The following is a 16,911-nucleotide window of genomic DNA, read 5'->3' as shown; positions in this document are numbered from 1 at the left end:
CTGCTCTAGAGGGTATGCCACACATTTCTGTATCAGCAGAACTGTAAAGCTGTGTACTGTCCTACTTTGAAACAGTGACAGAGGGCCACTACCAAAAAGAGGTTGGCACACATGCATCTAAAGAACTGTAGCACTTCAAAAGGGAGGTCATGACAATGCTGATCACATCACAGCTTTATTGTGACAATGGAAGCCACTATGTGGCATGAATTAATTAGCTCGTCCAACATTAGCTGGTCCACTCATTCCAATTCATGCAGAGCAGCTCCTTTATTGATTAAATGTCCTACTTACAGGGCATTGTAACATTTCCCAGATGCCCTCTCAATATCTAACGGAGTCTCTGGTAGCCATTGTACCTTATTCTTGAACCTGGTAAGACTGTGGCAATTGTGGTCAGTGCCACAAGAGTGATGAATCTGACAGCTTTTTTGTTCTTTCAGGTCTGGCTGGCCAGTTCTTTAATGAACCAAAATGGGACAGTGGGACTCTGGCTACAATGCATAGCTGGGCACTGCAAGCAAGCTGAGATCCATACTGAGGGTATGTATGCGCAAGAGACATTTTCCTTAGGTCTTGATATGACCTGTATTATTTGAAGAACTTTGGTCCATCATGACGCTGAAAGTGCCCTAAAATGCTCATGATTTCTTCTTTATGCATTGATAGAGTCCATGAAAGCAGTGCAAGCCTTCATGATCTTGGCCATCATCTTCTCCTTTGTCTCACTGGTCATGTTCGTTGTGCAGCTCTTCACCCTGGAGAAAGGAAAACGCTTCTACATCGCTGGCACCATCATGCTGGTTTGCTGTAAGTCCACTTCATTCTCTCTGCAACAGATTACATAAACATTTAAAAATGTATATGTGTGTGTGTGTGTGTGTGTGTGTGTGTATGCATGCACACCCTCTCACCGTATGACATAATTAATCCTCCCTTAGTCTCTAGCTTGTTTCTTCAATTATTTTGGTTGTCTTATCTGACCAAAAGGACATCAGTGAACTAAAACTGGAACCAAGTTCTCAGAGATATTTAGACACTTCACCTTCACTGAAATAAACAGAAATTAACTGATCAAAGATTGTTGAGAATCTGTACCTATCTACTTTACTGACTTAAAACAGCTGTGCAGTGGTTGTAAATAATGCTGAGCATCAGCTATTGCACTGCAAGGCAAAGGCAAAGAGAAAATGGAGCCTGTAGGCAGTCCATGTACATCCTTCAGAGCAGATCAGTTCAGAACGTTTTTCTCATCAGAAATGTTCTGATTTTTTTCAATAGAAAGTGACATATTTTGATAAGATTTGTTTTTTGTGGGGAGGGGGCAGATGTCCATTTCATTTGAAATCTTCTAGTTTTAGGCTAAAAAAAATTAAAATATATATTTATTTCTCAAATTAAAAACGTTTAGTTTTTTCTAAAATGAAAAGATTTAAAGATTTTCATGAAATGTGGAGGGAGGGGTTCAATTCTTTATTTAAATAGAAAATACCATTTCCAAACCAACTTTAAATACCTACATTATGTATGTACATGTGTAGAGTTGTACATGTTGATTACAAATATCAGATTGGCTTATTACTCCAGGAAGTTATGCAGACCAGCTCTACCGCATAAGCAAAAGATGATCTCTAGACCAAAACCTGTTAAAGTAACAGGAATCTCTTCTATGACTCAGTTGGAAGAGATCAGATTCTTGTTACATAAGACTGTACAAGCAAAGCCAAATATTGGAGTTGTCCAGAGCTCCCCATTGTAAATTAATAAATTCCTCTTGTCAGCTGTTGGCACCAGATCTTCATCCACCTGTGAGGTATCTACTTATCTGACCCAGCTCACACCCTGCTAAAACACTGACAACATCTACTTCTGCAAAATGCCTTCATCTTCACCATATGACAAGTTACAAAAAGTCATGAGGACAGATCCACCCACCTCTCCTAGGAATGGTTTAGCAAGGTGGAATAGGAGTGTCAGCTAGGTGATATAGGGTGTGGCCTTGGTTATCCAAGAGTCAGTCAGACAGAAATGCTTGCATACAGAGTACAGTATTCTTGAGTAGCCTCACAATTTCAAATCAGCCTGTGATCTCCTTGGACACAGAAAAATATCTCAGAACTTTCCTATGAAACATGCAGGCGGCTGTTTCATAGGAAACATGGAGTAACATCTAACCAGGTAGCTCTAGCACTTCTCAATATAGTATTCAGATGTCCTGCAGTTTTTAAAGCATCTTCCGTTTCCTTCCTTTTTCCACCCCATAGGGCTGTGCATTTTGATTGCAGCCTCCATCTTCACTGCCCGATACTCAGACTATTTCATGTCGTCTCATCATGGCTACTGCTTCATCTTGGCCTGGATCTGCTTTTGCTTCAGCTTCATCATCGGCATCCTCTACCTTGTCCTTAGGAAGAAATAAGGATGACATGAGTTAAGGGTGGTGGGCTGGAAATCAGAGATGGGGAGGAGAAGAAATCACTCTGCTGGGAGAACTGTTTGGCCAATAAAACAAAGACAAAACAGCTACTGCAAGCAAAATAAAAGAAAATCACAGAAATTAATCCACTAGAGAGAGAAGCAGCTCTGCTCTGCCCAGTGCATCGTGGATTCCTTGGTCATAAAGATACAGATGAACAGCAAGTAACCAGCCACTGTTATCCTTGCTCGCAAAGTCATGCTGAAGTTTAAGGAACCATCAGACTGCATCACTGACTCTGTAGGACACCAAGAAAATGAATGCTGCATCTTTTCCCCTTCTCAGTCCCCTTCCTGTTACTTCTTAGTGTGAATTGTGGGTGGAATGGTGAGGTTTAAGACTTCTTTTCCCATGGAAACACTGTCACAGGCCTTTTGTTACATTTTTTATTTAAAAAAGTAAAATAAGAGAGACATTTCTGAGAGTAAGTTAACTGAAATTAGACTAAATTCAAGATTTAAAAAAATTTAAACAGCAATTTCATCACCTTCCTGTTTCCTCATTAAGAAAAAGAGTGTAATTACCATGAATATTTCAGAGACACATTGGGATAGGAGGTAATGCGGGGGATGAAAACATATAGGACGTGAGGGGAAAAGAAAAAGAAGGAAGAAAAGAGGCAGAGCTTTTAATTACAGAGGATGCAGTTATATCTCAATAGTATACATCCCAAGGAGTCACATAAATGTGTCCATTATACTTTTCTGTGTAACTTTATAAAATAGCATCTATACGAAGGCCTCAGGGAGCCCCACCATGTAGCCCCATCCAGCTAAAACTGTAATGTACATGCTGTATACTCAACAGGACAGAAAAGGCTTTCCACTCAGATCATTGAAGAAATTAACTTAGGCTCACGGAATTTCATCTTCTCGCCATTATAACAATCTGTAGGTTATCAATTTTATTTTCATTTGTAGCACAAAATGAGGTATTTATCAACAACCCACTGATCTCTTCATAGAAAGACATTTTGTGATAAGAGCAGAAATTGTGCCAGTCAGGACTCCTAAATTCTGTTCCAGTGCTGTCACCAGCTGTGAGACCCTGGCAAGTCAAGGCACTTGTAGGCAGTAACATCCTCAAAAATTATCACTCAGAAACATTAATTAGCCTGTCCTGAGCATCAGGTAGATGCAGCTAAAGTACTTCTGCTCTGGATGGTAGTGTGCATGGAGCAGTATGGTGTGTCTGAGGGCACTGCTGATAGGCATGGGACATTTACAATGCAGACACTGTCTCAGCCACTTCACACTTTTGCACCTATGATTTCCTAAAAGTAGGCATATACATAAAAACATTTACCAAACAGAGGTGTTGAGTAGCTTTATAAATCAGTGTTAATAAATTGAGATCCCCACATGAAAGTCTGCAAGGAAATATAAACCACTTTTATGCCACACTACATCAAGGTATCCAATCCACATATTTCTGTCCTTTTCTAAAAAATAAACTCCATGGTCTATTTACAAGAGGTCAAGGTTCACCTTGATGATGCCCACAAATAAAAGTTAGGAAACATCAAGAATTTATGGATGCAGATTTAGCAATAACAGTATTTTCTCTTGCTATTTCTTTGTTACATTCTTTTTCTACCAAGGCTTTGTCAATTTGATGGACATAGTCTAGTACTGTATTCTGTTTCTATAACATACTAAGTTTATTGCATATACACTAATTGTAAATATTTTGAAAAAAATGTTTCTAACTTTTGGGATATAAAAATACACACCAATTCCATTTATAATACAGATTTTTGGTTTGATGTTTTTAAGTATTTGGGATGGTTCACTTTACCAGATGGTTTTGATGGTCTCTATATAAGCTTTCGCTTTGGGGCATGATTAGGAATACTTTCAGGGATAACATGTCAGGCTCTCTGCAAGCTCAGGCAGATACCAACATTATAGTTAGGTTCCCTTTCAGTTTTCACACTTTACTTTCCAAAATTATGACAATCACGACTCCAGGAGCTTGGTTCAAGACAAATTCCCACGCTGCATATGCCTGAGTCTAGCCATATGCATCAGTGGGATCAAACTCCCAATGCCAACATTGTGAAGACATAACCCTACACCTTCAATTTATGAGTTGGGTCAGATAACTGACAAGGTTTTTCTACCTTTAACTTTTTTGATTTATTAGAACATAAAATAAGGACCTAGCAGATGACTTACAGAAAACATGAAATATGACCCTGTGAGGTGCCAGCCATTCTTGGCTCACACTATCATTCAAGAAGGACGTGGAGAACCTGGAGAGGGTCCAGAGGAGGGCCACTTGTATGGTTGGGGGCCTCCATGGCCAGCCCTATGAGGAGAGGCTGAGGGACCTGAATCTCTTCAGTCTCTGCAAGAGGAGACTGAGGGAGGTCTTGTGGCTGCCTACAACTTTATCAGGAGCCACCAGCAGGGACTCGGGGAAAGTCTGTTCACCAGGGCCCCCCTTGGAGTCACCAGGAACAATGGCCACAAGCTGAGGGAGGATAGGTTTAGGTTAGATATTAGAAAGAACTACTTCACTGTAAGGGTGGCCAGAGCCTGGAATAGGCTTCCCAGAGAGGTGGTGCTCTCACCTTCCCTGAAGATCTTCAAGAGGAGACTGGATAGGCAACTGGCTGGGGTCTTATGAACCCTGCCACTCGCAGTGCTCCTTCCTGCCCATGGCAGGGGGTCGGACTAGATGATCTGTCTAGGTCCCTTCCGACTCATTGATTCTGTGATTCTATGATCAGGGCCATGGATAGTCAGTTTGATAGAAAATGTTGCCAATCAAATTAGCCATGAAATTAAAATCCCACACCCTCAGCAGGGGTACTTTGGAAAACCTTATCAACAGACAGTAGCACAATACTAAACTTTAATGGCATATGACTTCAACTACCCAGCTATAAAGTAACTGAGACATCACAGCAAGGTCTTAGAAATAACTTGGTGAAATGCATGCAATGTGACAAGATGGGCACGGTCTTTTCCTGTTCCTGCAAAGGTCCTTGAAGCCGTGTTGTGCCTTCTCCTACTAGTATCCCTTGCCAAACTAGAAAACAGCTGAAAGTTCTGAAATTAATTTCCAGCTAAAGTTCAGAGACATCTCAGGAATCTCTTCCAGCTGTGAGTTAACTCTTTCAGATGAATTTGTTTGGACTTTCAAGACAACTGGATGAGTTACAGTGGGAAGGGAGAAGAGAGAGACACAGGCTGTTTTACTGCTTAGAAGACTAGATAGGAGGCTCTGGGGTAACAGAAACTACTACTGTTTAGATTCTATTTCTGAATTTATTGTTTCTCAGGCAGCACAGACCAAATGCAGGTATAGCTTTGGCCAAGCAGTGTCGATTTGGTTTAAACCAAAGACAGAACAATATAACCCAGTCCAGAAGGGATGATCTGCATTTAGAACACCTGACCCTGATGAACTCTCATTATTTTGCCTCTGGTCCTACTATGTTAAGGAAATTAAGACCCAAAAGGAAAGGCCTTCCCTGAATACTGATTAGGTATAATGCACCTTGTACACTCAAAAAAGGAAGCTTAAAAGGTGAGAAGCAATCAAGACTGCATGTAGTCTGCAAAAGCAACCTGTCTTATATGAGAATCAATCCCCAAGGGAAGTTAATACAAGATATAAAAGCCCACCAAAAGTCAATGTGAGTTCTTCCATTGAATTCAGTGGGCTTAGAAACAGGCCTTAAGAAGACCTAACATAAAATCAGCCTTAAAAGCTAAGCGTACTAGGACAAACAATAGGAAAACTTTTAAAACAGAGGAAGGAAGACCCAAGGATATTGGTAAATTCCTATGAGGCAATCAAAGAGGATAAGGAGATGGAGAAGAGGCAAAGTGATTTATTTTCTTCAGATTTCCCTGCAGAAGATGAAGGAACACCCCTTACAAAAACATTTGAAACAAAATCTACAGGAAGTAAAAGTGAGGCATTTCTAGAAGATGGAGGTATTTACTAAAATGAAGTACTAATTCAAGATACTAAATTGCAATAAATCAGCCAGAGGGAATGATAATCATGTGCCATTCTGCAGTTCTTCTGATAACATCTCACAAAGGGATTAGAGTGAAGCCCTCTTGTGGACTGAAAATTGATGTGAGAGCTAGTCAGGAACAAGTAGGGACAAACAATCCAAATTCTCAGAATGGAAAAAACTAAGCCTGATGGGCCTTCCTGGGGATCAGTACAATGATCATTATGTTTCATTATCTGTATTAAGTTCTAGGCAGAGAGACCAAGGAGTATTTGATTAGCTGACAATAGGAAAGATTGTGAGAAGCTACAAGAAGATCTAAAAATGAGCTGTAGCTAAGCAGGGAACAGTAGCAAATGACATCCCTCCTTGATGCGTGTCAGGGAAAGCACTTGGGAAGAAATAATTCCAAGTGCTTATACATGCTGATGGGTTCTGAATTATTTGTAAATTATTATGGAAGAGATCCAGGGGCCGCTGTTGACAGATCAATTAAATGTGCGTGCTCAATGTGCTGTGGCAGTCCCAAAAAAACCCTCAGATGCTAAGCTGCATTAGGCAAGGGATTGAAAATCACACAGAAAATAGGATAGTGCCCTTATATAAGATGATGGTCTGTCTTTACTTTATTACCATGAGCAAATTTCACTCACCTCATAGCCAAGATAACAGTAAAACTAGAAAAGGGGCAGGAGAGGGCGGTACAAATGATGGAAGGCAAAAGGGGCTGCTGTATGGGAAGGGATTTAAAGGTTAAGGGCCAGATTCATCCTCAGAGTAACTCCACTCTCCAGTGGAATGACAACTGGGCTCAGTTTAACTCTAGGATCACTCAGAGGAGACAAAGTAGAACAGGAAGAAATGAAATATCACTCCATGCAAAGCACACCCAGTCTCTGGAATGCATTTCCATAGGAGTTAGAGGTATATACTGTACCTGAATGGGTTTTTTAAAGCAGGTTACATAATCTTATTACCATTTAAACAGGCAGCCATGCCGACTATGATAATAGAAGCAGTCAGGGTGCAGGGTGATTGCCTGAAGAATCAGAAAGGTATGATACTCCCACACCTTTTTTGAGTACTGCACAACTGGCAAGTTCCATTCCTGTGGGCTGTTCAGCTTCCTGGATATTGTTAGAGACATGATACCAGGATGCACCAATGATCTCATGCAGTACAACAAATTCTATGTTGCAGAAGCATCCCAAAGTATGTGGGTATCTGGTCTAAACATACATCTTGCCATTTGTTACAGTGCTTAGAAAACTGCTTGCTTTCCTCTTCAACCTACTGTATGTGGTTGTAAACGGCTGCCTTCTTCTTGTACAACTGCTCTGAGTTTTATGAGCTGTGCATGTGGATAAAGATATCTGTGAGAAGAGAGAGGAAAGAAGGGAGATCAGTCCATGAGGGAAAAGTTTCCCCAGCAAACATCTGCCTCAAGTGAGATTCTGGAGCGTGCTCATTACAACTGATTTACAAGATGATAAAAATCAACTAATCTGATCTACCTGACTCATATTCAGGACTTGGGGTTTGGATGGGAGTCAAACTTGGGGGGGGCTTAACTCAATTTTATCCCAAAAATACAATTTCTCAATTTCATTAAGCAGCATGAGAAACAATATTTTTAATACAATTCCACAACTGAGGATTTTTACACTTAGCATAGTGGCTTTCAGTTGCCTCTATGATATTACCACAGGCTAAATGCCCACTTATACTGTCATCAGGCAGACAGAGAATTTTTAATGTTTGTGGAAAGTACTTAACATTGAGGACACATTGCAAGCATTCAGATCTCCTTGTTGCAAGACAAAACTCAAACAGGATAAGAAGTATTAGCTGTTTGTCCCACTCTACCATGAAGAACATCTGAACGATTTTCCTGGGACAAGCAAGCTGGGGGGTGGAGCTAAGATGATGGACATATGGAACATTATATACATTGCAGGTGACAACCCTCTCTCCAAGGGGGGCCAAGGCCCACGGGCCCCCACTTGCTCAGCACCTCTGAGCTGGTCAGTCCTCAGGACATCCCACAATGCACCATTTGGCCCCAATCCTGAACCCTCTTGAACTCTGTGCAGCCATGGTGACCCTAAAGGATTCTACAGCCCAGAGGTAACCGGCCCCAAGTACCTATCCCCACCTATTAATTGCCCTGTATGATGACCTGCCAACCATTTTGTGCTTGCCAACTACCTGAGATCAGCATTGCAGCCTGCACTGCGAACACCAACCACCGGGGACCTCCATCTTCCTAATCATCCGGCTCTACCATGGCCCCTCAATTTAAATGCCGCACTGTGAACAAGTCCTTGTCCCTTGCAGAATTGTGGTTTGGATCTGTGCCCACACTTACAGACTGTCCTGCCATGCCTCCCTTCCCTCATGCAAGTATGGTGTGCTAATAGGTACCACTTTAGTCAAAGTGGGATATTAATAGAACTACCATGGTCTTTTGGAGGTGCATTCATAATGGTCACTGATCCATCACCATATTGTGGGTCCTAGTTTAGGGAGACAATGACTGATGCCATTTAAGGGAATTTCCACTTAACGTCTCATCCATCCCCCTAGCACAGTGGTTTTCAAACTATGTGGTGCACCCCCTTGGGGGGTGGGGTGTGAAGGAACATTGGGTGGGTGCAGGCAAGAAGTTTGCAAAGAGCTGGAGCTGCTGCAGCCTTGCAGGAGCATGCAGGGGCAGGGAACCCCAAGCTGGCTCCACCAGCAAGCTGTTGCACCTCCAGGAGTCCAATGTGGAGGGCGTGTAGCCTAGACCTGCAGCAGAGCACTGGAGCCATGGCAGGTGGAGCCTGCACTGCCGAGCTGAGCCATAGTGGCTGCTAGGATAAGAGGCGGCCTGTGCCTGGGTGCACTGCTCCTTTGGGGTGAGGGGGGTAACATGACAAAATTGTAACTCGAAGTGGAGCACAGCTCAAAAAGTCTGAAAACCTCTGCTGTAGCAAAACCACCATATACTGATGTACAGCAATAGGGACCCTCCCTGCTGCACCTGACCTCACGTCCACAGCTCAACATAAGGCACTAGTCCTGGCTTCATGCTCAGATGTTAAGCTGATTCAATACTCCCCTGCTCCCAACCTTTGCCATCACCTTCAACTTTTCACCCTAGATTCCACTCTGAGAAAGTAGCTGCAATGACCTTCACTCCCATTCAAACAATTCATCAGGAATAGATAAAGGCACTTTATTACAAGCAATGCATTGCAAACTAAGGAAGGAGAAAGGAGAAAACAAGTAACTTTTAAATTAACAGGTTAGTCACTTGGTTGGTCAGTGCAGGTAACCATGGCAATTTAAGTTCTCCTCTATGTGGCCACTCATTGATTGTACTGTCCTGGGCATTTCTAAATGCTGATGTTTGCCCAAGAAGTCAGTCCAAGCTCCCTCTGGTTCCCCAACCTAACGACCTCAGTCTGTACAATCCAGGGCCATTTCACAGAAGGAGATGTAAGTCAAGGGGTTGGCTGGGAAGCTCCTGTGTCCACTCACAGTGGGTGAGGGGGAGGCGGGAAGGAGGTGTCGTGATTCACATGAAGCAGCAGACCCCCCCACTGCTAAAAGGTTTATGGGCCCTTTCTACCACGATCCTTCAAAACACTACATACAGCTTGCAAGTTTGTGGGCTTTTCATAGAAGTGGTTGGCCCATCCCCTTAAAGCTAGAGTAGGCAGGAAGGAGGCATACTTGCTCCCTTTGCATTGTCAAGCTGTGCATTTTGAGCAATGCAGTGACTGCTTGTGTGCAGCCTTTGTGAGTTATTGGCTGACAGTTAAGCTGGAGAGAGGTTGATCATACCCTTTTACCATGGGACCAAGATGGTAGTATCAGGTAGTTAGATACACCACCAGGCATTCCCTGACATTCCAAAGAAGAGCCAAACACGCAGGGCAATTACTACTGGAATATTTCTGTCCTCTCTATAATCAAAGTTACCACACACCACCCTCTCTTGCAGTACACTTCTAGATTTCTGAGGTGTCCAACCTTGCCTTTCCTTTTTTAGCTCCTCTCCTTGATTATGATCACTTCCAGGTACTTCAAGATGTTTGTTCTGACCACATTAGTCCAGTGGTTCCCAAACTTTCTTAGACAGTTGGCCATCATTATACCTCAACATCTTTTGCAGACCACCATCAAGCCTTATCAAGCTTGTTATTGAAAAGGAAGGGGTAGGACACTGGGCTGTTGCCACATGTGGACCAGCTGAAGACCACACGTTGTGACCTTGGGGACTGCATTAGACATTTCTTCTGCCACACTCCATGGATGAAGGCCCCCTGTTACATTCAGTCCATCACCACTGTATGCAATCTAATTTGAAAGGTTTCCTTCATGACGTTGAGTAGCAAAGACCTCTGTTCTGCCTTCCCTGTGGGGTAACACGGATCAGGGTGACACTGACCCTGATGCCCACATCCTGTGCTTATGGACAAGGGGCATTAGGAGGTCCCAGGGCAACAGAATATGCTTAATAGCCTAAAGCCCTATCTACACATTACATTTAAGGTGTGACTGACCAGCTACTCATGCCTTAAGTCCACAGTGGCCAAACTGCAGCTCAGGAGCTGCATGCGGCTCGCCGGCACAGTATTTGCAGCTCTTCGGAAATTGGCCGAAGCCTCGCCCACTTCTCCCCAAGGTAGCTCTGGGGGACAGTACAGCCCAGTACATCCTGCTGCCCTGGCTTTCCCCATGAAGAGTGTGCCCTGAGCCCACCCTCATCCTCCTCTCCCTCCAGGACTGCCTGCCCACATGCCTGACTGCCGGGGTGGGGGCTGCAGCCCTGCTGCTTCCCTCAGAGCACACTCCCCATGGCAGTGCGGGGGGGGGGGTCACTTCCACTCTGGGTCACTCAGCACCCCTCTCACCCAGGTCTCCAGCTCTTGAACTTCAGTGGAGGATTGGATGCGGCTCCCAGGGTGAGTAACTCTGGCCACTCTGCCTTAAGTTGTAACCTAGCTACACAAACAACTAATTAATGGTGCGATAAAACAAGCAACAAGCTTGCTGCTACCTGGTTTCAGTGTCCCACAGGGGTCTCCCTGGGCAGGGGCAGGAGCACCCTGGGGCATCAGGCAGGTGTAACCCATGGCCTGAACAGGTGTCCAGAGGTGGCTGCCACCACCTGGGGACATACCTTATGCTCATGCTATGGCTGTGCTAGACCCAAGGCATGCTCACATTCATGGGGACATGGGGGCATAAGTGATGGGTTTTGCCTGTTTAGGTTTATAGGGTTATTGGGTTTTTTTCATTGCATTTGTTTGCTGGTTCTGGTGACCTTCTCTTTTCACATTTTTGTTGTGCTGTTCAATAAAAGTGCTGCCTGTTGTCAAACCTATGACTGTGGCACTCACCATACATAGGGGCAGGAGTGCTCAGGGGCAGGAAAAGTGCCAACAAATAAATAAAATAATAAAAAAACAGCTGTTCAGTGTGCTGCCACCTGCCTGTTCCAGCACCAGCTGTTTTCCTCATTCCCTCCCTCCTACCGAGGAGCTGCTTTGGCAGCCCAGAATCGATTAAAAAAGCAGGGCAGGGAGGAGCCACGCACAGCAAGCCCAACCTGTTCCTCATTCCCCATCTCTTTCTCTCCCTCTTCCCTCCATCCAAGTCCAAAGGAGCCCACCATCTTGCAGAGTCGAAGCTTTCATGCCCTTCCTTTGCTCCTTCACTTCCATATCCCTAGGAGCATGGCTCAGCACCTGGTTGAATGTTCCTCCCATGTACACCCCCTCTTCACACTGCTCCTTTGTCCATGCTGAGGTATGAGTTTGTTGACAGTATTTAATTGTATAAATTACATCATTCTACGATTCACTGTTCTGATCCTCTGCCCAGAGACTGGCAAAGTGATCTTACAGTGTATCTTGCACACACAGTGCCAGACAACCAGCCTCCATTTGAGCATTCGCAGGCACAGCACCTGCAGGTGTTGGAGACCATGCCACTTTGACTGGCAGGGGCTTGGGTAGCGCCTCTCCTTTGGTCTTGAAGATACTGTGCAGCACATGCAGAGACTGCAGACTGGGGCATGTTGTACTGGCTGGCACCCATTTGTGTGCTCTCCAGTGAGCCTTAAAACAGCCAAAAGCACACTCTGCATCCATTCTGCAGCTGCTGAGCTGGTAGTTAAACAGCTGCTTCTGGACATCCAGAGAAGGGCATCATCAGCCAGGGGTGCAGTGGGTAGGCAGAGTTCTCAGTTAGTATCAAAGGTACAGTCACTCCCTCAATCTGGATGCCCAGCACACCAGGGGCAAATTTCCTCCACTCCATAAGCTCAGGGAGGAGGGAATGGTGAACTCCAGCCAACCAGCTGGCATTTATATGTGTAAAATGGCCATGGCGGTCCACAGCTGCATAAGTCACAACCAAAAAATAGCCCTTCCAGTTGATGAATTCATGGTCACAGTACATGGGGAAAAGAATAGCTATGTGTGCACCATCAATGGCTCCACATAGTTGGGGAACTCAAGGCTGCCAAATCCATTCATGACCTTCCAGGGTGGTGAGGCTATCACATGTGGCACCATCACCCACTTAATTGCCAGACCTACCTCCTGCACTGCCTTTCCAGCTGTCAGCTTGCCAGTGCTAAAATGGTTTGTAACAGACTGGAGGCTGTCCAGGGTCATGAGCTTTCATATAGAGATGGCAACACAATTCTCCATGGCTGTTGGCGGTGAGCAGGGTACCAGCCCCAGGCACCATCTTAGAAGGGGCACCAAAATCACTCATCCCTGCCACCCCCAGAATCTTTGCCATTCAGGAACAGCCCAATGCCACCTGTCCATAGGAGTCAGGTAGGCACGGACGGTCATGAAGTAGTGCATCTGGGAGGCAAGGAGGCAAACAGACTGACACCCCTGCCCCCACCACTGAGTCATAGAATAATAGAATCATAGAAAATGAGGGTTGGAAGGGACATTAGAAAGTTGTCTAATCCAACCCCCTGCTCAATGCAGGACCATTCCCAACTAGATCATCCCAGTCTTTGCCATGGCAGATCTATGCTCTGTGGCATATCTGAGCCAGAAGGGGGAGTATACAGGGCACCAAAGTACTGCACCATGGGGCTTCTGAAGCTGGTGTGCTGTGAGCCTGTCCCTCAGCAGTAGCAGCCCAAGCCCACATGCTGCTATAGCAGCATCCACAGCATTAGCAGCTGCCACTTGGATGCAGAGAGCAGGGGCAGGTAAGACCCTGTCCCTCCTCCCCCACCTTCAGTGATCTGCATAATCCCCTCCCTCTCAACCAACCCAGGTGCTGAAGGAGCTCACTACATCTCTGCCACAAAGTGACAACCACATCCAGATCCAGAAAGACTGATGGTCAGGGAAGCTACGGGGCACAGTCAGTAATGGCCACACAAATGCAGCTGAAATTCAGGCAGGTGGTTAGAAGCATTAGCTGCCCATTGATACACACCAAAATCCCATGCAAATTTCACTACCCATACTGTGAACATTTAGTGAGTGCTTTGAACAGAGCTGACGGAGTTAGGGGAACCTGCAGATACTCTACCAGTGCAAGGCATGCTGGGATGTGTGCTAGTAAGCCACCTACTGGCAGAAGGGTTGCAGTGCATTCAGCCACTCTAAACCCAATTGGAAGGGCAACATGTGGACATGCCAGTCCCAAGACTTCTCCATTGTAGGAGAAGGTGCGGTGTAACTGGTCCCACAGCAATGCAATGTCTGTCTATAGTCAACATTACGAAATTGTTTCCATACTGCAGTAAGCAAGCACTCAGTGCACAAATAGATGCAAATTAGTTAAAAAAAAGTTCCATCCCATGAGATACAGAGCACCTTTTATGAGTGACGGAGTTTTTTGCAAGTCTGACTGAGATCAGTAGAAGTAGAGGATACTCAGCATCTTACAAGAGGCACTCACCACCCAGAGTTGAATGAAAGAATTACTGCCAAAAAGATTTACAGTACAGTTGTATGTGGATGCAAGGCAATGCAGAGTCTGTAATAGTGATCTGAATATGTGGTTTTTCAGACTTTTGGAGGGAAAGGGCTTGAAGGAAGTGAGACTTCAAAATGAGGGAGGCTGTTTCACCCATGCACCCTGACAAGCTGCTTTTCAGTAGATTGTCAACATGGCGGTTAGATCAAACACTCAAGCCACCCTGACAACAATAGTAAGGGCTCAAAGGCAGTGTATAAACAGGAGAGCTGCAGGAGGAAAAAGGCAGTTATCCAATCAAGGAAGACAAGTACTCAAGGCCGTCTCTGAAATATGTCAGGTCCTGTCTGCCAAATACACAGTTTAATATAGACCTCAAAATCCATTCCACTGCCCACCAGAAGGATGAACTGCTGATCAGCTACTTAATATCATGAAGAAAACCTTTGAAATTTGATTGTACACAGTGGTGATGGACTGAATGTAATAGTGGGGCTTGATCCATGGAGGGTGGCAGAAGAGATGTCTAGTGCAGTCCCCAAGGTCACAACGTGTGGTCTTCAACTGGTCCAGGCATGGCAACAGCCCAGTGTCCTATCCCTTCCTTTTCAATAAGAAGCTCGGTAAGGCTTGATGGTGGTCTGCAAAAAATGTTGAGGAATAATAATGACCAACTGTTTTAAAAAGTTTGGGAACCACTGGACTAATGAGATCAGAACAAACATCTTGAAGTACCTGGAAGTGATCATAATCAAGGAGAGGAGATAAGAAAGGAAAGGCAAGGTTGGAAACCTCAGAAATCTATAATCAAAATGGATATAGCCAGTATGATGGAATAAAATTAAGCAAATTACCTGAACATCAGGGGAAACATTTTCTAATGCTGAGATTTGTTAGACAGATGGTTTAGGCAAGGATGATCCTGCCTTGAGCAGGGAGAGGAACTAAATGACATCCTGTGATCCCTTCCAACCATCTTTTTCTCTGATTCTATAATTAGGCAGCATGATAGCTTCTCAAGGGCAGCGACAAGAAAAAAAAAGAGAGAGAGAGAGTGGGAAACAGTTGCTTGACACTACTGAAAACTGTACTGTATTGTGCAAAGGCTTCAGTTTGAAGCTAATGGGTTTGAACTAACAGTGTGAACCCAATATGTCTTTTCCGGCTCTGATTTCTATGGTGCAACTTTCTGATCTGATCAAGGTCATATCTATAGACCACTGTTTTATATATTGCCACTAGAGGTCAGTAAAAGATTAACAATTTCCTACAAGAATCCTACAGCTCAGTAAAAGCATTTGGGATTTGGAGGTTTGAACCTGATACACTCTCACCTGCAAATTACTGAAGATAACTGATATTTCTCACCAGGATGTTTCACACATCACATTCCATAAATGTTTCTTGGAGGCCTTGAACAGGATTGATTGAACAATCCATGCAGATAATAGTACATATTCTTAGTAGAGTACTATTTCTTTGCAACATATACTTCATGTCTTTTAGACAGCTGCTGCTGTCTAGTGTTTTTAAAATGAGATATAAAATAAAGTGAATGTTTATCCCAAGCTTACTTTCACTGAAGGAAAACAAAGGTGAACATAGAAAAGAAGGACCAACACCTACTTTCACAATCCCTTATAATTGCTAGGAAATTAACATGTGACCTAAGTCTACCTGAGCTGAACAAATTACTCCTGTTCAATTGCCATGGGAAAACAGGACGCTCCTCTCTCAGCCTCTTAGGATCAAGATAAACATTTTCATATATTGGTTACAAAATTCTGGCCCCCAAATACACATTGTGGCCTGGTTTTCAAAATGAAACAGCTGGTAACAAAAGCTGTGAATAACGAGTGATTTTTTAACGTTGTACCTCTGTAAGAGCAGGGGGCATCTTGATTAATCAACCAAGTTTGGAAAAACTAGTTCAGATGCATACTGAAGATCTCAAAAGTACACAGCAAATACTCCCCCACCCCCACCAACCAAAAAGAAAAAAAATATCAAAGCAGTCATGTTTTGCCAGGTATCCACTAAAAGATTTACAACTACCTTTTAATGGTAAATGAACACTATTTATTCACAGCACCTGTATATATGGCCTTCACTAATTTCTGTTTTCATAGCACTAAAAAGGAAGTCTGCTTTCCTGATGCTTTTTCATGCTGCAGAATCAGAGCTCACACATACCACAGGACAGAGACAGTGGGTAGTTAGCACCATGCGGGTGGCTAGCACACAAATATTCAAGTTAACCATAAGAAAACATGGGGGGAGGGGAGTATACTCAATTTTCCTGCCCATATTCAGTTTTTTTAAATATAAGGAGCATTTGAGAGATCTCTGTAAGGGGAAGAACTGTTTATTTTTGCTTTCCTAATATCATGAGCAAGCAAGGGAATTTAGGATGCCTATACGTGTGATGGTTTTTTACCATTTAAGGTGTTCTAAAACCATCACTTAATACATGACGGTGACTTTACAATGTTTTTAAATTGGTATA

At 43.9% G+C, this 16,911-nt stretch overlaps 1 protein-coding gene across 1 annotated transcript in view; it reads left to right on the top strand.

The window, feature by feature from the left end:
* Positions 1-4,227, top strand: part of EMP1 (epithelial membrane protein 1) — a 26,413-nt gene extending 22,186 nt beyond the window's left edge. The window contains exons 3-5 of the mRNA XM_019514921.1: positions 444-543; positions 670-810; positions 2,265-4,227. Coding sequence (XP_019370466.1) covers positions 444-543; positions 670-810; positions 2,265-2,419 — 396 coding nt within the window. The 3' untranslated portion in view covers positions 2,420-4,227. The remainder of the gene's footprint in view (positions 1-443; positions 544-669; positions 811-2,264) is intronic.
* The last annotated feature ends 12,684 nt before the right edge of the window (positions 4,228-16,911 follow it).

This window comes from Gavialis gangeticus, unplaced genomic scaffold, assembly GCF_001723915.1.
Source record: "Gavialis gangeticus isolate Ggan-Ray unplaced genomic scaffold, GavGan_comp1, whole genome shotgun sequence".
In the NCBI taxonomy this organism is placed as follows: Eukaryota; Metazoa; Chordata; order Crocodylia; family Gavialidae; genus Gavialis; species Gavialis gangeticus.
Note: the sequence above shows the minus strand (reverse complement) of the source record. Positions and strands in the feature narration are given on the sequence as shown.